Consider the following 24,330-nt stretch of genomic DNA (forward strand, 5'->3'; position numbering starts at 1 on the left):
GTTTGTAATGCATTCTGTGATTGTAACCCGCCTTGATCTATGGAAAGGCGGGCTATAAATAAAGATTTTTATTATTATTATTATTATTATTATTATTATTAAAACTGGTGCATGTTTTCCAGAATAGCTTTTGTGTGGTTAATTCTTTAATCATTGGTGTGATTTGAGCAAGTGATTTGGATCATTTTTTTTACAAAAAATTATCTCTTTTCTGCAAGCACATATTAGCTCCATTCCAGTCAAGAAACAGTTAAAATCAGGATTGTGTTATGATACAGAGGAGCTGGGATCATTCATACACTGTAGGTTTTTTGCTAACGGGGGATTCCTGTGATCATGCAGGATATTTTATATACCTTTCTGCCTTAGGTACACAGACATCTTTTGTGCTAAGTTTTGCTTCCAGATCCAGAAGAAACCATTAATCTCCCCTACGTTGCCCCAGGCTCTGCTCAGGTGCTGGAATGTTTGATTACATGAGTTAGCAGCCCTAAAATCTGACTTTTTTAGTTGCCATGGCAGCAAGAATGAATGCACTGCCTTCCTCTTCCCTTGGGTTAACTGTTAATTGGAAGCTTCAATGGCTTTAACTGCCATGGCCCAATGCTATGGAATTCTGGGATTTGTAGTGTTGTGGCATATTTAGCCTTCTCTGTTAGAGGGCTCTGGTACTACAATAAACTGCAAACTCCACAATTCCATAGGGTGGAGACATGGCAACTGAAGCAGTGTCAAAGTGCTTTATGCTCTACGGATCAGACATTTGTCTCTGTTTTACATTGGCTTCTATTGGATGTTTCCAGTTTCTTGTTGGTTTTCACATTCTGTTTCCAGTGTGAGAGAAATGCTCCAGCAAAGACTGTAGTCGTGTGTGTGTGTGTGTCTAGTGGGTAAGTAGCAGAGCACTGGAAAAATTAGCGTTTGGACTACAACTCCCTTAACCCCAGCTAGCATGGCCAGGCTGGGGATTCTGGGAGTTGTCAGCCAAAGGATTTTTTAAAAAAATCTACCTGAAGGTGTGCATCATTTTGCTGGGAGAGTTTGGTGGGATGATCAGATCTAAGACCCTGAAGGACAGAGAGACTGACAAAGCACACTCCAAGTAACCAAGACATGACGCAAAAGAAAAAAAACCCAAAAAACCACATCAGGAGAGGAAAGAAAAAAGCACACTGGCTTCCTCCTCCGACCTCTCCTTTTCCCCACAACAGGTAGCAGAAGCACCAGGGCAGGGACCCAAAAGAGCTGCCTGTATATGCTCAAATGAGGAGGATCGTACCCATGAGAGTCACACATCTTCTGGCCTTGATTGCGCTGATGTTGGTGGGGCTGTGGGGTGAGTAGTACTGAAAAGCTTTTCCAAGGAGTGGTTTGGATCTTAGCAAGATATCAGTAATATCAAGGTGCTGTGGGTGGCCTTTAGAAAGCCACTCTCTTTCTCACCTTCAGTTTCAGCCTTCATCTTCCACCCCCAAGATTTGTGGGTCCTGGCCCTAATGGTTGTTGGGAGACAGAGTATGTGTAAAGCATGTTGAACCTTTAGGATAACCCCAATTCAGCTCTCTGTCTTCTGGAGTGCATTCAGACATGTTGCATCCCCCTGGAGGGGTGTGTGCTCTCCACAAGTCAACAGAGATTCATCTGGTGAAAAGTCTAGATTGGCTAGGTGAACTCCAGTGGGTGCCAGAACATGTGTGCTGGTCCATGATTTCTGAAAGAATATGCTCACAGATGGTCTCCCTTGTGCGCTAAGACTTTCTGAACAGGCTCGGCTACATGCTCCCTTGTCGATGAGAGTATTGCTGAGGGCAGCTGAGCTTTCGGTTTTCTCTGATGGGGGGCACCTTCTCTTGGACACACCCTCCCTACCTCAAGACATGCCCCTGGGAAATTCCCTTACACTTTTCATGAACCCTTTTAATTTTAGGAAAGCTTGAGGATTGCTGGAATGACACAATTTACTTGTAATTTTAACAGCCTTTGTAGACTGGCATGTGGACTACTGCTCTTTATTCCTTGTTAGGATTCAATGTTTGTTTTAAACTGTATTTCTGTGGTTAATATGTTTATAAGCAGCAAGTTATTTTATTGAATACACTGTTATATTATTTTATTTTATTTTATTTTATTTAGCTAAATATTTGAGATAACACCAAATAGCTACAATTTTCAGGGCACTGTAGGCCAGTGCAACTCATTTTTTGAGATATCTCTGCCTTCCTGTGGTGTATATTGTCAGCCATAAGTCAGATTCATAACTTGAGTAGTATTTTATATCTGTAGACAATGTGTCCTCCAAATATACTTTAGTATTTCTCAGCACTGAATGCTTCAATTGTTTACTGTCTTTAGACACAGACATAATTCCTTGTCTTATAAAGGCAAATCCATCTAAATACCCTAAAGGCAATAGAACCAGTTTGATTTTAGAAACTAAGCAGGGTCAGCCCTATTTAGTACTTGGATGGGAGCCCACCAATGAATACAAGGTGCCTTAGACTGTATTTCAGAGGAAGAAACTTGCAAAACCACCTCCAAGTAGTCCTGTCCTAAGAAAACCCTATGAAATGAATGGGGTTGCCATATGTCGATGAGCAAGTTAAAGGCATATGCACACACGAGGGCAAAATATATCAATCTGTTTTCTAGAAAATACAGAATTTTGAAAGATGCTCATGATCCCAAACAAGAACAAATAAATTAATCTCAATCCAAGAGAGATCCCTGAGTGAAAACAAGCAGACAGTTGATGCAGGTGTTACAGATCCATCTACACTGGGGTCGTTAGGTGTAGCCTTATTAACCTGACCTCAAAATATTACTTTATTGTCTACATCTCCCAGAATCCCTTGCCAGCAGTAGCTATGTTGGCTGGGGGGCTCTGGGATTTGTAATCCAAAAAGAATTTTTCCAAGGTCTGGAAATAGTTGCTGGAGCAGAGACATGCTGAGGAACTCCTTCTAGTCACTTGGACCAAAAGAGGAGTTCAATCTGCACTTGATCCCTACCCACAGTTCCTCTGTCTTCTGTGTTGGGCCACTGTCCTATCTTATTTACTCCTTTGTTATGTTTTAATTTAACCAGATAATGTGAACTCTGTCTGTAAAAGACTGGCAATGCATCACCAGCAGAATATATAGTGTAAAAATGTTACCTGAATGTTGAACAGGTGATCCTAGGCTGCAACTGGAAAACCAAGATAAGAAAATGAGAAGTCAGGTCACCTTCAGTCATTCAAAGCGGTTAAGGGCAGAGGACTTTTTGTCTGGAGATATTTTTCTAGTTCTAAACTCTTCTGAGCATACCAGTACTAATGAACTCTAAATTACTATTTATTCATTCATTCATGTATTTATTGGATTTCTATTATGTCCTTCTTCCCCAAAATGGTATCCAAGGTAGCTTACTGTATTATATTTGCATTACTAGATAATGTGACATCTCTGAGTTACAACTACTGAAATGTTTTTCCTTACTTTACATAATGTTTATTTAGCTCTAGTAGGTTAGTGGGCACTGTCTCACAATATTCTCAGATGTGCAGAATGTAAATATATTCTAAAAATATTATCTAATGATAATTTATCATACAGATATCCCTCCATGCCAAGATGTAAATAGAGAAATGTGTAAAAAATGTATTTTCCCCCACTGCTGTTTTCATTCACTGGTAGAGAGAGAATGTTATTTTCTAGTTCCAGGCAGACAAAAAGGAAAGTGATTCCTTAGATTTCCTTAATGACCATGCAATGAAGCTTAATAGTAGAGAAATCATTTGTTGTTGTTGTTAACTGCCCTTGAGTCAGCCTTGATTCATGGCAACTCTGTGAATGAGAGGCCTCCAAGCTTCCCTGTCCTCATCTGCCCTGCTCAGGTTCTGCAAGCTCATGGCAATGGTCTCCTTGATTGAGTGCATTCAACTGGTATGTGGTCTTTCTCTCTTTCTACTGCCGTCCACCTTTCCTAGCACTATTGTCTTTTCTTGTGAGTCTTCTCTTGTCATGATGTCATCAAAGTACGACAACCTCAATTTAGTCATTTGGGCTTCCAGAGAGAGTTCAGGCTTGATGTGTTCTTGGAACCATTTGTTTGCCTTTTTGGCCATCTATAGTATCCTTAACACTCCTCTCTAGCACCACATCTCAAATAAGTAGATTTTCTTCCTGTCGGCTTTCTTCACTATCCAGCGCTCACATCCATACATCGTGATGGGAAATATGATGGCCTGGATGATCCTAGCCATTGGTAATCAACTTGATATCCTTACACTTTAAACTCTCGTCTAATTCTTTCATAGTTGCTCTTCCCAATCCCAGTTTCTTATTTCTTGACTGCAGTCCCCATTCTAATGCATGATTAATTCAAGGTATAAGAAATCTTTAACTATTTCAATTTTCTTATTTTCTGTATTGAATTCCTATAGCTCCTCTGTGGTCATTATTTTGTTGTCTTAATGTTCAAAAACAAGCCTGCCTTAGCACTTTCCTCTCTGACTTTCTCAGTAATTATTACAAGTCTTTTTTTCTGCTAGTAGTATAGTGTTGTCTTCATTTCTTAGATTGTTGATGCTCTTTCCTCCGATTTTCACTCTTCCTCCCTCCGTGTCTAAACCTGCTCTGTGTATGATATTTTCTGCATACAAGTTGAATAGATAGGGTGATAGAATGTAGCCTTGTCTAATTCCCTTTCTGATTGGAAACCATTCTGTTTCTCCTTATTCAGTTCCAACTGTAGCTTCCAGTCCTGAGTACAGGTTATGCATTAAGACAACCAAGTGCAATATTACATCTACTTCTTTAAGATCACTCCCTAGTTTTTCATGATCTATACATCCAAAGGCTTTGCTTATTTTAAAATAAAGAGAATCAGGCTTTTGTTTTTACTGGGGTTTGTAATCTTGGGCCCTCTCACACCATACAGTTATGGTGCTATGATTCCACTTTAACTGCCATAGTTCCATCCTATGAAATCCTGGGGTTTGCAGTTGAGGGAAGGGCATTTAAAATTCTCAGCCAGAGAGTACCTCTGGTACTTTCCAAAACTATGAACCCCAGAATGCCATAGAATGCAGCCATGGCAGTTAAAGTGGAATCATAATAGGGTAGCATGACAGGAACCACAGTTGTGTTTGTCATGACTATATACAGCAAAAACAACTGTGTTCACATAACTGTCCTTCATGATTTAGCTACAAGTGTAAATCTAAGAAACCTAGCATGTTGTATCCTTGTCAAGTTGTAATCATGTCACTGGTCAGAACCAGACAAACTTCTTTCTTTCAGACTCAGTTCCCCAAATGCAAAACAGGAATACAAATTTACAGGAGTCTGTTAAAAGATTATGAATAACACAAAGAATGCAAAACATTCTGCATCCCAAAAGTGCCTAATAAATGATTAAAAATAAATGAGAACCAAGCATTGCCACATTTCCATGTTCAGACACATTGTTATAGATATCCTTGCATTATATACAAATTCTCATTACTACTGCTGCTCCTGACAGTTGTTACTGTGTACACAGGGCTGATGTGGTCCCAGTATGGGAAAGAATGATCTTACTGGTTTTTAAAATGCATAGAATTGTTGTATATAAAATATCAATAGATGAATGTTGCTAAAAAAAAATTCAAGGAGGCTATGTGTATGGAGTTTATCACACGGGAGAAATTTCTCTTAATTTCGAATGAAAAGAAAGTGGGGCCAGAACGCATTCATGTGAATTCGCTAGTTCAGCGAATTTACATGAATTCAAATTGCATTCGAACTGACTTCCCATTGCCTGAAAATAGTTTGTCTTTGCCCAAAATTGCATGTGGTAGTCTATCACGCAATAACATGAAACTCCATGATTGCGTTCGGATTGCCATTGGCTTATACTTCTAATTTTCCTTGTCTGATAAACTCCTATGTGTGTGCACTCATTCATGTGTGTGTGTAGACAGTTTTTTTTTTTTTTTTTTAAAGGGAAGGTTGCTAGGGAGCGGATGGCATGGTTTACAAGCATCCTATCCATTCTGTGTTTTCTTTTGAAAAATGCAGCATTTTGGTGCAGAACACAATCAGGTCAGTGCTAAGCCTCTGGATTATTATTATTATTATTATTATTATTATTATTATTATTATTATTGCAAAGTAGCCCATGAAAAATGTTCACAAAATGATGGCAAGGGTCTGTGTTGGGCCACAGGCCACTCGTGACATTCAATCAATGTTATTTCCTGCAGTGCTCACTATGCATCTGTTTCTAAATCTCTTACCTGCTTTGTGCACAATACCTGAGGTGGCTGCATACAATGTAAAAACAAGAAACTCATTACAGAAATAAAACATGCATATGTGGGGTGTCTTTGGGTGTGCAGGTATGTGTATACAGTATGTCAAAGCTGAATTTGCCCATAAATAAAAAATAATTTTAAAAATGTATTTTGCCCATAATAGCTGTTATCTTAAGCACAGGCATCTCGATCAAATACACACACACACACACACACACACACACACTGTATATACCAAGCCGACCTCATGTATAAGTCAAGGGAAGGTTCCAGGGTCAAAATCCTGGATTTTGATATGACCTTTGGATATGTCAGGCCCCACCTGGAATATTGTGTCCAGTTCTGGGCACCACAATTCAAAAAGGACATTGAGAAACTGGAGCGTGTCCAAAGGAGGGCAACTAAAATGGTGAAAGGTCTGGAAACCTTGCCCTATGAGGAACGACTCAGGGAGCTGGGGATGTTTAGCCTGGAGAAGAGAAGGTTAAGAGGTGATATGATAGCCCTGTTTAAATATGTGAAAGGATGTCATATTGAGGAGGGAGCAAGCTTATTTTCTGCTGCTCCAGAGAACAGGACCTGGAACAATGGATGCAAGCTACAGGAAAAGAGATTCCACCTCAACATTAGGAGGAACTTCCTGACAGTAAGGGCTGTTCAACAGTGGAACACACTTCCTCGGAGTGTAGTGGATTCTCCTTCCTTGGAGGTCTTTAAACAGAGGCTGGATGCCCATCTGTTGGGGATGCTTTGATTTGGATTTCCTGCATGGCAGGGGTTTGGACTGGATGGCCCTTGCGGTCTCTTCCAACTCTATGATTCTATGATTCTATGTCTAGGGTAAAACTTAGGAGGCTATACGGAAGGATAGAAAGGGGGAAATACCACTTCCATCCCTCCTTCTCCTTCTCTGGACTGCTCCCAACCAATTTCCAAGTGTTGGAGGAGAGGTTTTAACATCAAGTTCAGAAAGGAAGCAAGTGGATTTAAATGGAGAGATTCTTCCATTGGAAGCAAAGGCTTGCAAAACGTACCAGAGAAAGAAGCAAGTGAATTTAAGTGGAGAGGTTTTCCCATAGGAAGAAAAGGCTTGTAAAATGAAGTCGAGAAAGAACCAAGTGTTTCTTGACTTTCTGCCGGTAATACGCTCGATATGGTCTTTTGCATGGACATGGAGACTCCGTGGGCGGAGGTAACCAATATCTCTGCCCTGTCATGGATAGACCATTTCCTGGTTGAGGCTAAAATCAAGGCATCCACCCAGCTCCCCCCTGGGGGTGGCAGACCTACTAGAATGGTCCACCCTCGAAGGCTGATGGAACCCAAAAGGTTCCAAGAAGCCCTAGAGGGGTATATGGTTGGTACTGACAGCAATTCTGTTGATGCTCTGACTAACATCTGGGACACTGATCTCTCCAGGGCTATACACAGTATCGCTCCCAAGCGTCCTTTCAGGCCTGCTTCCAAAAAACAGCCCTAGTACACGGAAGATCTCCGGGCGAGGAAGCGGGTTCTGCGACGACTAGAGCGCAAATGGTGGAGACATCAGGACTTAGCCGACAAGGCACTCCTGGACTCTCTTTTGGAGGTCTATGGAGTGGCGATAAGCACAGCAAAGAACTCGTTCTTTTCTGCGCATATTGCGTCCACGGAGTAGTGTCCGGCAGAGCTGTTCAGGGTAGTGAGGGAGCTTACTCAGCTACCTCCCTCCCTGAACTCTATTCTGGAACCATCCAAAGCCTGCTGTGATGAATTTAACAACTTCTTCGTGGATAAAACCTCTCGGATAAGGGCTGATCTCGATGCCAGTATTTCTACAGGATCCAGAATAGAGGTCTCCGGAGCTTCCGTGGACTCTGTTGTACTGGATCAGTTTGAGTCTGTGTGTACCAAGGAAGTGGAAAAGATCCTTAGAAGTGTTAGGAAGACAACCTGCTCTCTCGATCCCTGTCCCTCTTGGCTAGCAGCTCAGGGGGGTGCGACCGTAACTAATATGTTATGTCGCATAATTAATTCATCCTTTACGGAAGGGCATTTTCCATCCAGCTTAAAATTGGCCATTGTAAAACCGCTGATAAAAAAGCCCTCCCTAGACCCCCTGATTCATAACAATTATCGGCCTATCTCGCTGCTGCCTTTTCTGGGGAAGGTGATCAAGAGGGTGCTTGCCATTCAGCTTCAATCGGTCTTGGATGATACTGATTTTCTAGACCCATTTCAAACTGGCTTCCGGGCGAGCTATGGAGTTGAGTCTGCCATGGTCGCCTTGGTCGATGATCTCTGTCTGGGCATGGACAGGGGTAGCGTGTCCATTAGTGCTCTTGGACATCTCAGCGGCTTTCGATACCATTAACCATGGTATCCTTCTGGAACGCCTGAGAGAGTTGGGAATTGGAGGCACTGCGCTCCAGTGGTTCCGTTCCTACCTCTCTGGGAGGTTCCAGATGGTGCAGCTGGGGGACGTGTGCTCCGATAAGAGGGCCCTTACATCTGGTGTCCCTCAAGGAGCCATTCTGTCTCCTATGCTATTTAACATTTACATGAACCGCTGGGAGAGATCATCCGGAGACACGGGGCGCGGAGTTATCAGTACGCTGATGACACCCAAATATGTTTCTCTGTGTCTCTGACTGATGCAATGACCAGGGATGGCATCTCTCCTCTAGATGCCTGTCTGGAGTCAGTAATGGGCTGGATGAGGGAAAACAGACTCAGACTGAATCCAGAGAAAACGGAAGTGCTTGTGATAGGTTCCCCGGGCCCAGGGATGGAGATTTGTCCACCTGTCCTGAATGGGGTCACGCTTCCCCTGAAGGACTCTGTTCGCAGCTTGGGGGTGCTCCTGGACTCGTCGCTCCATCTTACATCTCAGGTGGACGCGACAGTCAGGAGTACCTATTATCAGCTTCGGCTGATACGCCAGCTGCGACCCTACCTGGGTGGACCTTGAAACAGTGGTACATGCTCTGGTGACCTCTCGGTTGGATTTCTGTAACACACTCTACATGGGGCAACCCTTGTACCAAACCCGGAAGCTTCAATTAGTGCAGAATATGGCAGCCAGGCTGGTCACTGGATGTTCCAGGACCAGCCATATAACACCTGTTCTGCAAGATCTACATTGGCTGCCTATTCGCTTCCGGGCGCAAAACAAGGTGTTGGTTATAACCTATAAAGCCCTAAATGGCTTGGGCCCAGGGTACTTGGAGGACCGTCTCTCCCCATACAATCCGTCCCGCACACTCAGGTCAGCCGGGAAGCAACTTCTGAGGGTTCCACCCTCGAAACACTCTGGGACTGCACAAAGGGCGTTTTCAATCCCAGCCCCGCAGTTATGGAACTCGCTTCCCGTAGAGCTCCGTTCGACCCCCTCCCTCGACCTTTTCAGGAAGACACTCAAAACCTTTCTCTTCGAACAAGCTTTCCCCCAATTGTTGTAACGCTTCCTCTCCCCCCTCCTTAGCACTTGCACTTTGGCTAGTCTTTGTATGGTTTTAATCTGTGTTTTTAACTTTTGTTTTTAATGTTTGAATTGTACATTGTAGTGTGTATATTTAACGTTTGCTGTTCCCAAGATGTTGTAACTCGCCTTGATCTCAAGGAAAGGCGGGCTATAAATAAACGATTTATTATTATTATTTATTTTTAAATGGAGAGTTTTTCCAATATGAAGCAAAAGCTTGCAAAACGGACTGGAGGGGGAAGGAATTGGTGTTCAATAGAGACTGGAGCATCAGGCTTGCTTGCTTCAGGACCCCTTCTAAGCACTACTAGTGTAATGACCCTTATATAAGTCTACCCCAAATGTTAGGGTCAATTTTGGGGCATAAATTTCTCCACTTATAGTTGAGTATATACGATATATATATATATATATATATATATATATATATATATATATCGTATATATCCCTTAGGGTAAAACTACAAGTTATACAAAAACTCAGCAATTCTTTTTCTTTCCCCACAGCCTACATGGAAAATCTTAGACTCTCAATATATTTTAGATTACAGTTCCCATGATCCCTTACCATTGGCCATATTAGCAGGAGGTTCTTTGAAGCAGAGGCCCAAAGCATTCTGAGAGAAATTTTCCACATTCCTCTGCTGTTGTCATTGTTCTTGTGTACCTTCAAGTCATTTTTAATTTATGGCAACTCCAAAGTGAACCTATCATGGGGTGATCTGGGCAAGATTTGTTCAGAGGTGGTTTGGTCTTGTCTTCCTCTGAAGCAGAGAGTATGTAACTTGCCCAAGATCACCAGGTGGGTTTTATGACCATGCGGGGAATTGAACCCTGGTCTCCAGATCATAGTCCACTTAAACCACAACTCCACGCTGGCTATGCTACAGGAAAGTCACTGAGGGATATGTGGATTTGGACTTCAAACACTCTTTCACTCTTTCTGCTGGTTTTCCACTCCAAATCCAACCCCTACTACTTTTCTACCAAATGGTTCCAAGTCTGTATTTGCTGAGCATGCATTTGTAATTCCATGGAGGAAAGCAGTGTTGGTTTGATGCACAATTTGGAGAGGAGAAGTAGTAGTCGACATGAGAAAGGTTATGCACACATATGCACATAGATTTTCAATTCCCTCATTAAGTTGCTTTTCCCTAAGAAAGAGCTACTGTTTTGCCTTTGAATTTTGTTGCAGGTTATAAATGGGAAAATAGCACCAAAGAAAAGGTCAAATTCCCATATCTCCTATCTGCACCTTAGTCGTGATCAAAATAATAGAAGCCTGGAGCTACTATTAAGATTCTTAATAATGGGAAAGAATGATTAAAAATGTTTCTCACATGACACTGAATGTTTGTTACAACTGGCCTGTCCAGTATCCTAAGGGTAAAATCTGTAAAATGTAAAACAGAGCCCAGGTCTAATAAGATGACCTTTAGCCGGCATATCTTGATAATTCTGACAGCCCATCTGTCTTCCTGTTACATGTCCGTCAGATTATTAAGATCCATAGTTTTGTAAAATGTGACCAACACTGTTCTTAAAAAATCTCTCAGAAAAACATCCTAAGCAAAAATTCAAGATATTATCCATGCAAATTTAGACATTATTTTGGAGTCCAGGTCTCCAAACTGAGCGTGTCGGAGTCTTATTAACTGCTGTACTTACCCACTTGGAGTTCCAGTCCATATTTTGTTCCAGTTCATATATTACCCCTTCCTCCAATTTTACGTATTTATATATTTTACATTATGTGTTTAAGTTTCTATCCTGCCTGATATCCTGAAGAAATACAAACAGCTGATGAAAATTAAAACCACAATTTGAAGCAATAATGCAAACCTTATGAAGAAAAAGAAAGGAAGCAATAAAGTAGAAGATAAAAACACAGCATATATACTGTTTAAAATAACAATATGTATAGACTGCCTGGTTGATTTTAAAAGGCCTTTGTGTGATCATAATATTACCAGTTCAACAGGCAAACTTCCCTACGGAGGACATTCCACCAAGGCCAAAAAGTCTTCCCACTTATCAAAATACACCTATTTTCTGATGAGACGGTAACTGGCAATGGTGTTTATCTCTTTGTGCTCCACAGTTTTTTGTATACAGTACAAATCTGATACTCAGTGCTAGCACTCATACATTTTTGATTGGGAAGGCAATGTATTTTGTCTTACAGCCTTTCTTGTTGTAGAGAGATCTTGTACCACATTTGGTGCTACGAGATTTCTCTACATACTGATTCTACAACTTAGTCTACAGATGAACATGGCTACATCTTCAGAGCCTTTGTTGTAGTTGTTGTTGTGTACCTTCAATTCATTACCAACTTATGGCAACCCTAAGGCAAACCTACCACGAGGTTTTCTTGGGAAGTTTCTTCAGAGGGAGGTTGCCATTGCCATCCTCTGAGTCTGAGAGAGTGTGACTTGCCCAAGGTCACCCAATGGGTTTCCATGACTGAGTGGTGATTTGAACTCTGCTCTTCAGAGTCCTTGTCCAACACACAAACTACTACACCGCACTGGTTCTCACAGCTTTTCTACTGTGCACTCAACTTCTCAACATTTTAATATTCTGAAACTAAATTTGGTGACATATAAAATGGATTTCCTCAGTTTGAAGATGATAACTGTTTAGACATTATTTTTTTCAACATTTTATGAGAAAGGTAGTATATCACTAAATTCAGTGGAAAGAGGCAACATTTCTGGATTATTGTTGTTGCTGTTGTTTTCTTCTGTCCCTTTGTGACAGAAGAATGAATTTAGTGAATCTATACATTGTTGATGTATTTGTCAAAGAAGACAATGTATATTCTGCATTTCTCCCAAAAATGGGTTTCAGAGCAGCTCACAATAATTCAAAAAAGATGTTGCTAAAACATTAATTTACATGTTGTATTTACCTTTGCCAAATGGTAAAGGGTTGGCATCCAAATAAAGATACTAAGGGAACAGAATATTCCATTCATTACATTTTAAAACTTGTCAGTAATCACAGTTCTCTGTGCAGACAACAAATTCAAAATGTGACTAAAGCCAAGTTTCCCTCACAGTGAAACTTGCCTTTAAGAAACACCTGTTTGTTTATTGCCCATAATAATTTAGCACCTCGGGCACTCCTCTATGGATACTCAAAGGATAAGGTTTGTTGTTTATACAATACCTAGTTTCTGAGATAATCCACAAAATGACACTGGTGTAGCCACAGCAATCGTGTCAGGTTTATATAAATGTGTGATGCAGGGCAAATATATGGTACAGTAGAAATATCAGTGTGTCTGGATGCAAAGAAACAATTTCAGATCCCTGACAAGGACAAAAATGGATATGATGATGGAAAATCAGTTCTTCTGATTCTTTTTTTTTTTTAATTAAAACAGCATCATTTCAGAGGGAGCATTTAAATCCATTTCCTCCTGCAATTTCCCCAGTCTAAATGCTGCTACTTAGATAACAGTAATTTTCATTCATTATGTGCTATTTTCCAGGTGCTTTTCCCTGCCATCGTTTTAGTGTCACTCTGTTCCAAACATATCACAAAAATTTAAACCTGTGCGTGTGTGTGTATGTGTGCTGTGTGCCTTCAAGTCACCTCCAACTTATGGCAATCCTAAAGCAACCCTAATATGGGATTTTCTTGGCAAGATTTGTTCAGAGGAGGTTTCCCATTGCCTGTGAAGCTTGTGGGATCCATTGTCTCTCAGATTAAAACTAATAGATTTGACAAGGTTGTTTGAAGCCAAGCTCCCACTCTAAGCTCCTTACATGGGGTGGGGTGGTCAGAGGATACTAACAAGCAATGCAAATGCCAGTTGATTAGACACTCTGATCTATAATCATTAGAGGCAAGAATGGCAAGCATGGATGCTTGTGGCCAAAACTAGATTAATTATGTGAATGCAATTAACATGCACTTCTTTTGCAATGCAAATAGCAGCTGGGCCTCAGGACCGTGTATGTGTGAGAGAGAGAGAGAGAGAGAGATAACTGCTTTGGAAGTATGTCTTTTTGCCAGGACTGTGGTAGGGAGAAAAAGAGTTAAAGCTCCCTTCCTCACCATATCTGTGTTCCCCTATTCACATAATGAAAACATGCACATTAACGGCACTTCACTTTTGGTCTAATTGGGTCCTGAGCCCCTCTAGTGGACTGGGTTTGTGGAGGATTGGCAAGGTGTTTAATTATTGAGTTTCTCATCTTCCATATACTATTTTTATAATATATAAACACATTTACAGGTATTAACTTGCTGTAAGGTATATCCCAGTTCTATTGTACTCTATCTAATTTTTCTGTTCTTAAAAAGCCTGAACAGTAATTTGTTACAAGGTAGAGATATAAGAGAGGAGAGTCAGTGTGGCATAGTGGTTTGTGTGTTGGAGTTCAACTCTGGAGACCAGGGTTCGATTCCTGCTCAACCATGTAACCCACTGGGTGACCTTGGGCAAGTCACACTCTCTCAGCTTCAGAGGAAAGGCAATGGAAAACCTTCTCTGAACAAGTTGTGCCAAGAAAAACCCATGATAGACTCACCTTAGGGCTGCCATAAGTCGGAAATGACTGGAAGGCACACAACACGACAACAAAGAGATATATATGATAGTCTAACTATAAACATGATTGCCTAACTGTGCCAGCCTCTGACAGTGACACATCTCTCTGAGAATAGGAATCTTTTCCCTCTCTCACACTAGTGGAGAAGAAGGAGGGCACAGCATCTCCTCCCAGTCTAGAAGTATCACTGTAACTTCAAGAATGCCAGTCCTGCTAGTATAATACCCTCCTTAGGGGAATATTTCTTTGTCTGCCTTGCTTGAGGAATGTAAAGGCCCCTTGGAGCTAAAGTAAAACGTCCTGTGTCCTAGGGACCACTTGCATGTAAGGCTGTGTCAGTCTTCAGATTAAAAGGAACACAGGAACATGCTTTTCGCTTTTAATTCTGTTTGTGTTGTTGTTTCTGACTAATGTTACTCCAAAGGCCAAGCTATCATGGGGTTTTCTTGACAAAATTTGTTCAGAAAAGGTGACTTCACCAGTGTCATTCAATTAGTTTTCATGACCAAGTAGAGATTTGAACACTGATCTCCAGGAGTTCTAGTCCAACGGTTAAACCACACTGTCTCTCGGTATTTCTGTTACTACATCCTTTTTTCCATCTATAACACTATAGATTGTACCATCCGTGGCTTTGTTTTACTTCTGTGAATCTCCATTTGGCCATGAAAAATTCACTAGGTGACCTTGGGCAAGTCACAATCTGTCAGCCTCAGAGGATGGTGATGGCAAACCCCCTCTGAAGAAACTTGCCAAGAAAACCTTTGATAGGATCACCATGTCAGAAACTACTTGAAGGCAAACAACACAATACGCACAGAGCCCTCGAATCTAATTTGAACAGGATCTGAGCAGATCAAGCCCTTATAACCATTACTGCCCCCCTTGTTGCTTTTGGCTGAGAGCATAAAGATGATGCTGGCAATGGTTGGCCTGATGGGAGGAAGGTGAGGACCATCATGAGCAGGGTTTGTTGAAACCAGATAATAGTTGATTTTGGAATGAGGCAGAATACGTGTCTTGCATTCAGAATGTCTCTGGAAGTCGATGATAGATTTGGCATCGGCTCGAGACTTTTCTTGGGGCAGTGGATTTATTCAAGCAGCTGAAGATTTTTGTCAGCTCACCTGTATGCTTGCCAATTATCTGAAAGTTATCTGAAAGGTGTACCTATGTGATGGATGCACTAACAAATATGTTTGCTGCATTTATACTTTACAGAGGTAGAGCATCTTGAGCTTCCTCTTTTTTCCCCTCCATGTGGTGCCGTGTTTGCTTGGATGACTGCATATGTTTTTTGTCTTTTAAGCTGATGGAAAAGAAAAACACAAAAGCAGGGAGAGGTGTCACTGCAATGCAGGTCTAATTGTCACATCTGCCTACTGGGAACTAAGAGAAGATTCCCTTGGTACAAATCAGGACAGCTCCACTGACATGAGCAGAAATCTAACCTGAGCTTTTAACCTACATCACTAATTACGAATTCTGTCTCTTCCCTGTCAGAATTCCTCTCAAGCAAATTATTTTTTCAGAGCAAGAAAAATTGAATAAACTGCAACCATTCTGCTAACACAGCCTGCAAAGAAAAGAAAACCTTTTTTCAGTATTGCAACTGGTTGTAATGTAGGTTTGGGTGCAGAATTTGAAAAGCACAATAAAAATATTGTGTCATGCACAGTTCCTTCACAAATTTGATGTTTTTATCAATTCAGTTATTACCCAGCTTTGATTAAGTAAGGATGCTGATGCTCCGGAGCAATTTCTTTTAGTGCTTTTGAACGGCTTTTTACATTTCAGCATATTAAAGGGTTTTGAAAAGTCTACGAAAAGACTGTATCCCTTTCCTTGCTCTTTGTAGAATCATTTCAAGTTACATATTACAACAATGAAACATAAAGGAAAGTAGTGGGGGGGAAGTGTATGTGATGGAGCAAATCTGAGATCATTTTTGGATTTGGAACACATTATGACCCCGAGTTTTGCATACCTTCCTCAGATACATTCATTCACACACAGTTTCCCACACCAATTCTGTCTCTCTTTCACACACATGCACTTAGTCCCACTCTTCATCTCTTTCTTACATATTTGTGTATACTCGCATTTGTTGTTGTGTGCCTTCAAGTCATTTCCAATGTATGACAACCCTAAAGTGAACCTGTCACCAGGTTTTCTTGGCAAGTTTCTTCAGAGGGGGGCTGCCATTGCTATTTTTTGAGAGTGAAAGAGTGTGACTTGCCCAAGGGCACCCAATGGGTTTACATGGCTGATCTGGGAATTGAACCCTGGTCTCCAAAGTCTTAGTCCAATGCTGAAACCACTATACCACACTGGCGCTCATATACTTGCATATTCTGTACAAAAAAAAATTGAATGTTTTTTGGTGACTGTATTTGTGAAAGAGTACATGAATATGTGTGTGAGTGAAAAAAAGAATTAAAGAATATGACTGAGTGTGTACAAATCTGTGAGTACTGGCTTGCGTGAGTGTGGCTGTGTATGAGACAGTATGTGAAATTTACACATGTGTTAAGTATTGATTTTATTTAAATAAAACTTCTAAATTGGACAATGTTATTTCCTTATAAAATGCTAAAATGTGAATATATATGAATGTACAAACAAAAATATGCACACTAAAGAGATATATTATGTCAAGCAGGGGGCTCCCAGATGTCCGCATGTACATGTAAGAGGGAGTCACAAGAGCAAGAAGTTTAAGAGCCACTGCTATAGCTGACTTGGATTAAAGAAGAAAAAAGAGCACAATGTACATTTGCAAGGAATATATCTGGCATGCATACAACTAGACTGAATGGGAATAACCTAAATTTGCTCCTTTGTACTTTTCTCATCAATTTCAGTAGAGCCTCCTAAATAGGTAATATGTGTTCAAAATGTAAACACAAGTAAATATTCTAATCAGGATTTTTTTTAAAAAAGTTACTTAATATGAGTTGCTTACATCAAGTTTGCAGTGCTCCTGTATAATATATTGTGGCCATCTTTTTTCTATTACAATGTGTCTCCTTCCACTATTTCTGCCACATTTAGTATAATCCGGCATTCACACTGCACTCAGGAGAGTTTTTATGTGTGTACAGAAATAATTCTACAACTGTCAGGATGTTCATTTGCATTACAAATACAAATACATTGCTTCATTTTGTTATATGACCAAGTATTGTTCATGTGCCAGAGATAAAGATGAGGGAGAAAGGCATTTATAATGTGAATTACTGGTTCTGGTCAATGAGTTTTGTATAGTCATTCTCTGTGACCCTAATGGAAGGAAGATCTGCTTTACACCTCCTCATGTGTGTACTTAATGACAGTGTGACATGAAAAGAATGATTTTCAATTACCTTTGGTCAGATCAAAGTGTACCCCATTAATACGGGCTCAGGAAACAGCAGTAATACAGGTTATCTGATTCCACCTACCTTTGTCCTTTGATAAGACCAGCATTTTATTGAAAATTAGCTGCTGGCTGAAATAAAAAATTGGCATTGCTTGCTGAAAATATAGTATAATCAATAAACTCTCCCGGAACAGACCCAATGAAATAAACAGGACTTAAGCTTTTTTTGCCCCTGTGTAGAAGGATCTGAGTGTGTGTTTTGGGGTTTTTTGTTTTGCTTTCGAATGATAAAAAAGCTCCTGCAAATTATGGCTGCCCATTGGGCAGTTACAAATGTGTAACCTAGAAAGATGCATTCATGAGTTCTTTTTCTGTTCAGGATCTTATACAGCCTCTAGTTTAGGGGATACACACAGAGACTGTGAAAGTCATTCAATCCCCACTTACTTGGCAGCAGCTACTGTGATCAGTGAGGGTCTGTTCCCTGTCGATCAAGATGCTGAATGATGGGCATTTCCCCCACATTAGCAATCCTCAGCATGAGGGGGAATTGCAAAAGAGGTCCTGCTTCTGCTTGTTGCAGCAGAAATTGCTCAGTGGAAGGGGTGGGAACAACAGTTAAATGCTTCAGGGAACAGATCCCCAGCATCACAGTGGCTACTGCCTGGTAAGTAGGGATTGGGAGGATGAGGACAGGATTCAACTGTGTAGCACCAGGGTGACCAAACATCGTCCTTTTGCCGAACATGTCCTACATTTCAACCTTCTATCCAGGAGGAATTTCAAAAAGCATGAATTTATATTTATATGAGTGTTTGTAGCTTTTATTTTGTAATGTTCTACATTTTTCTTGAATCTTCTACACTTTGTAGTGACTTGTTCGCCTTTGGGTTAGGACATCTGGTCACCATGTGTAGCACTGTGACTGCAGTGCTTGTGCATTTGGAACTCCCCAACAGGATTCTAGCTCATGTCTACAAAACTGTCCAGTGGTAATGTTGCCTATCACATCATTTAAATGTGTGGGTTATATAAAGAAAAGGTGAGCTCAGTTTTGTACTGACCTGGCACCTTTCAAACTACAGTTATAGTACTGTGATTCCACTTAACTGCCATGGCTGCATCCTGTGGAATCCTAGGAGACCATTCAGCATTCTCAGCCAGAGAACTCCTCTGGTGCTTCTGACCAAACTACAAACCCCACAACTCCACAGGATGCTTCCAAGTGTTGCAACTATGCAGTATGAAAAGATCCCTGGGCAGAATGGACTTGATGGAACTTAACCTGTGAAACACAGTATTATTAGCACTGACATATTTTGCAGCATATTCTTATTCTTACGAGTATTTTAGTTAAGATGGAAAAGTCTACACTATAGTTACAGTGTTACACAGTGAATCCTGTTCCGATCTGCCCAATTCCCCACTTACCATGGGTGGAAAGTTTTCTTGCAGTGCTTCTCTGAATTGATAAGGGGGAAGTGGGTAGACACAGTGGGAGAAGATCAGCTCATAGATATTTTATTGGATTTATTTTGCTGTATTATTTTCTTTGCAGGGGTCACTTGTGACGGCAGACAGAGAGAGAGCCCAGAAGGTCAGTATTCCACTGATAATATGTTCAGTGAACTGAAGTAACGTGGTGATCTCAGGCAGCAGATATTGTGCAGCAGCAGCTATGGGATTACTCCTGAGATCTTTCTTCCTATCCAGACTAACCATAATCTTCTGTTGGAGGACACCGCAGTCTGGCCTAGCCTCGCCTGTAGGTGCAGGTGCTGCAGAAGATGATGTCTGTTTGGAATGAGGGATAAGGATATTTGCATTTAAGCAGCAAAATATCTCAACGCAACCCTGATTAGGGCTGTAATCCTTAGCATAATCATTTGGGAGTAAGCCCCATGGAAACACAGCCAAATCTGAATAAGAGAAAGTAGGTATTAGCATTTGTTTTGTGTTTGCATGGATCAACTTGTTTGGGTTTTTTGATAATTATTTTTATTGAACAGAAAGTACAAAAAAAGGAGAGAGAGAGAACACACACACACAGCACAAGTAACAGTTACAGACTACTAATTATATAAACAAACAGCCAACAACAAAAACTACAGCTAGAAAAACATTTTTAAAAGATGATTTCCAACTCTTCTACAGGTACAACTCATTAATAGTTCCATCCCTCTTTGTTCTCATCATTAATTATCCTTTGTATATTTATTTCATATTAACTAATAAAACCAGTGATCATCAAATCATCGTTGTTACTTATCAAAAAGTCAATTAACAATTTCCAAATTCCCCAAAATTTTGTTAGTGAATTTTCTTGAATCAGAACTGACAATTTATCCATCTCTACTAATTCCTTCCCTTTGTGTAGTCACTCTTTTTTCATAGGAATTAAATCATTCTCCCATTTCTGAGCATATACAATTGCCACAACAGTGACATATATTGTATTATTTTTTTATATCACCTCTGCAATATTTCATCCATCCTGCACAGCAGAAAAAAACATAAGGTTTCAATAATTTCTTTTGCATCAAACTATTTGAATCCAGTATCTTTTAGTGATCTCACATTTCCACCACATATGATTAAAAGGCCCTTCCAGTTTTTTATATTTCCAACATACGTTTGATGATCCTTTATACATATTAAATTATTTCTCTGGTGTCGTGTACAAACAATACACAATTTTATAAAAAATCTCTAAGATCATAACTCAGTAAAACCTTTCAAACTTTTCACCCACACTCTCTCTCATTTTTGCATTTGTATGTTATGTCCAAAATTTCAAGACCATTTTACCATGCATGGATCAAACTGTCATTTTTTTATTCTTGAAAAGATGATGAGTAACTCAGTCAGGTTTTTCATTATCGTGTGGTGTGTCTGAGTTGGCATTTCATCCTGCCTTGAGGGGAGAATAAGCAGATACAGCTTCTCTAAGACAAATAATTAGTTACCTCTTTTGCCTATATGCACATACACCCCAACAGATAGACGGATTTTTGGATGCCTACTGTTTTAGTACCTTCATATACTTTGTGAGGTGCTCCTGAAAAGTGACATATAAATACTTGAAGTATGTACTTAATATACAATTTCCATATTTCTTAATAAGAAACATGGCCAAAGTCAAGCACTTTTAAATCCTTTTTACTTCAGCAAGAGAGTTATGTGGCACTGAGAGAATGGAAAGCAGGGGATGATGGCTTTCCTGGCTGGTGGATCTTGGGAGTGTAGTCTTAAAAAATAACTTCCCTGTCTTGTGGGGGGGAACAATGTTGTGTTACACAGAGTTCTATCTGGTAGGTTGTTAAAATTTCAATGTTTCTGAAACAGAGTGGGATGTGAGACTTGATGGCATTGGCTCCAGATGTTCCGGGTTGCTGGAAATGCATCACAAAGGCAAATGGAAGAGAATTTCTGGTGTACATTGGTCACTACAAAATGCAGAACTTGCCTGTAAACAACTTCATTGTGGTGTCCCCTTTGGAATTGTGACACCATTTCCCAAAGAACCAGAAAAGCAAGAAATTTGCTTGAGGGAGTGCCAAGCAAATGCAACAGCCTTCAAGGACTGTACATGGCAGGAATCCAACTGCAGTTATCATCTGGGTGTGGTTTGTCAAGGTAGATGCAACCTGCCTTCCTGTTTTGTACTGTCGCTTTGGGTAAGATGGGCATGACATTTAAGAGCAGTGGGTTCTATGTGCTTTGGAAGTACTGTCACCACTTTTAGTACAAAGCGTAACCTTTTTCAGTTCTAGGACAAGATCTGAAGAACAGATTCTGCAAGCTTTCAGTGTGGTTTGGTTTGAACCAGAGGGGAAATCTAGCTTTAGAGGGTTGCAATTGGTTCTTGCTTGTAACAGTATTCTAAACTTTCTCTACTGCCCTATTCCTGGAATATGGTTGGGTTAGGTTTGGTTTCAGGACATCAACCTTTTTTCTCCATTCCTCAGAGCAAAGTGAAAGAAGCTCAGGGTGAGAGCACTGTCTTGAAAGTTGTATCTATTATTTTCCTCATTTGTTAGACTTGGGTTGGCATCCTGTCCAGTAACTATGATATTGGAAGCCTGATTTATGACGTAATTATTCCAGATCATGGTGTAGCCACTGCGTGACCACAGCAATCAAACATGCCTCCAGAGCTTTGTCCTTGCAACCTTGTCACCCCTACCCCCAACACAGCCATTTCCATGGCACTGGGAAATAGGGTTGTGAATATTGATGTGTCCAGCAGCCTTCTCCCACTTGCCAGGACTGAGATAGACAGGTGCCACAGGATCTGGACAGGACCACACAGAGGTCTCTGACTGCAGCTATTTGTTTCAGCATTCCCTGTGACCGAGAGAGGGCTAGACATGTCATCACTCACCATCTCTCTCTCTCTCTCTCTCTCTCTCTTGTCTTGGAAATGGCTACGTTGGCAGGGGACTATGAGTGTTCACAGCTAGGATTTTGGAGGGTAACACTGAGAAACATTCTAGCTACATCTCCCAATGCAGGATCTCTGCTTGTGTGAGTGGCCATACTCTGTGTAACTGTGGTTGATACTTAATAAAATCACCTGGGTCAATCACCCTGTGACATCACAAGGGGTTGTCCCTAGTTTCAGGCTTAAAATCACAGGCACTGGGAGTTAAGCTCAGACATACAGGATGCAACAATCCTGCTAAAGCTAAGCAATGCTTTGATGGGAGACTACATGGGGGCATTTTTTATATATAGTAATTTGAATTACATTAAAGAGAAGTAGGATATAAATATAATAAATATATAATAAACAAGGTGTGGAATAAGCAAAAGTAAAAAAAACATTTAAATATTTCAATATATTTTTGAAAATGTAAACAAGATAGAAAGAGCAAGACTGATGCAATGTTCATCTTGCTGTCAGCCAGTCATACCCAGATAAGAAGGATCTGTCGGATTGCTGATATTTTACAGATGTTTTTCCTCTTTCTTACTTGGGCTGAATTCATTTTTTCCAAAATAACATAGCCTTGGGTTTGCATTTGTAATTTCAGATCCTGTGCAAGCACCCACTGTGCAACCAGAACCAACTACAACACTGCTCATGACTTCTTCAAAGCCCATAGGTAAGAACTATGTGGTAGATTGATTAAAGGAAGGAAACCATGGCCCTGACTTTGCAAGACCTGGGCAGGGCAGTGGATGACCAGGGAACTTGAAGGTTTCACATTCATAGGGTCTTCCTATAGACTTTGGCACCCCTTTCCATTCTCCAAAGATGACTTTCAGGCACAAGCCAGTTGGGAGAAAGCTTCAGTGGGAAGAGGGGATCATTGAAAAATGCCTCTCCCCTCCCTTTCTGTGAGTAGATATTTCTTTAACTTCACAGAGTCTCTGAATCCAGTTCATAATCTATATGGGAGAGTGACAAACCAACTAGGCATCATGTGAGCAGGAAAGGGGGGAGAAATACAGTGCTCTATGCTTATGCCATCCTCACTGTGGATCTAGAAAGCAAAACCCAGCAAAACCTGAGGCGCTATATCATGAAAACACATTTCTTTAGATTAGCCTGGAAGAGCCCTGAGGCTTCTACTTGTGAGGGTGAAAAAGGGAAAGGGAAAGCTCTCTCTCACTCTCTCTCCACCTTCCAGCATTCCTGTTTGCTGACTTCCCAACCTTTTCAAATTGAACAGGAAGGTCTGAAGTAAGCTGCCACTTATGTTTATTTGGATGCAAACAGAACTCTCTAGGAACATATTTATTCATCTGTTCATTTACTGAATTTACATATTGCCTTACAATGCGAATATGATGGAATTATCTATGACTGGTGGAATCATCTACCACTGCACTCCCACCCCCCTTTTTTATTTCTTTGGCTTATTTGCCCAGTTCAGAGAAATTGTTCAGAATCTTGTTCCAGAAAATAAAATAAAAAATAGTAATGTGAACATAGCACAATTCTGTGTGTGTTTAAATCCCAAATAAAAATGTTGATTGTCTTAGTGAATTATATAACACTTTTAACCTTATCACACAATCCTCTTATCCCATTAGAACAGTGCTGTTTTGAACAGAGCTGTTCAATTGGAACTGTTCTCTTCCCTATCTCACCTTCACACAATCATCCAAGCACTGGAGACTTCATTTCCACAAAAACTTTATCACACACAATATTTGGTAGCATTTAACACTGCCCACCCAGTACCATGCAGTACTATTCCTAGTTTGGCACACCTGCACACAAACACACACAGATTCCTCTGCCACACAAATATAAATTAAACTAAAAGCAGACTTAAGTGAGAGAGAGAATGAGGACATTAGAACAACAAGGCATTATAGCAACATAGTGAGAGGTCGTCTCTCATAGCTGCTGGGTTTTAAATATTCATGAGTGCTAAGGGAGAGAGGCAGGATTTCAAGACCAAGTGGCTGAGCCTTGGGGTGATCTGTGGAATGTGACAGTGACATCTGGGTAGAGATCCCAGAGGAGATGAAGGCTCCCCTCCTTGCTTCTCCAAGAGGCTTCCTCACCCCTTTCATGCTCCCTTTGGGTCCATTCCTAACCCTCAGGCCATATCCTGCACATCACTCTTTCTCCCTCCTGCTCCCACTGGAGTGGTCCCCCACCACCAGCCTGAGCCTGCCCCATCTTCTTAACCCCACCTCTCTCACA

At 40.7% G+C, this 24,330-nt stretch overlaps 1 protein-coding gene across 2 annotated transcripts in view; it reads left to right on the forward strand.

Moving 5' to 3' along the window:
- The first annotated feature begins 1,206 nt into the window (after positions 1-1,206).
- Positions 1,207-24,330, forward strand: part of CD5 (CD5 molecule) — a 33,329-nt gene continuing 10,205 nt past the window's right edge. Inside the window, exons 1-4 of one of the 2 annotated variants that reach the window (XM_042439214.1) lie at positions 1,207-1,336; positions 19,225-19,263; positions 21,012-21,302; positions 22,703-22,774. In XM_042439214.1, coding sequence (XP_042295148.1) covers positions 1,264-1,336; positions 19,225-19,263; positions 21,012-21,302; positions 22,703-22,774 — 475 coding nt within the window. In that variant the 5' untranslated portion in view covers positions 1,207-1,263. The remainder of the gene's footprint in view (positions 1,337-19,224; positions 19,264-21,011; positions 21,303-22,702; positions 22,775-24,330) is intronic. The other variant, XM_042439223.1, reaches the window with a different exon arrangement.

This window comes from Sceloporus undulatus, chromosome 1 (assembly GCF_019175285.1).
Source record: "Sceloporus undulatus isolate JIND9_A2432 ecotype Alabama chromosome 1, SceUnd_v1.1, whole genome shotgun sequence".
NCBI lineage: Eukaryota > Metazoa > Chordata > Lepidosauria > Squamata > Phrynosomatidae > Sceloporus > Sceloporus undulatus.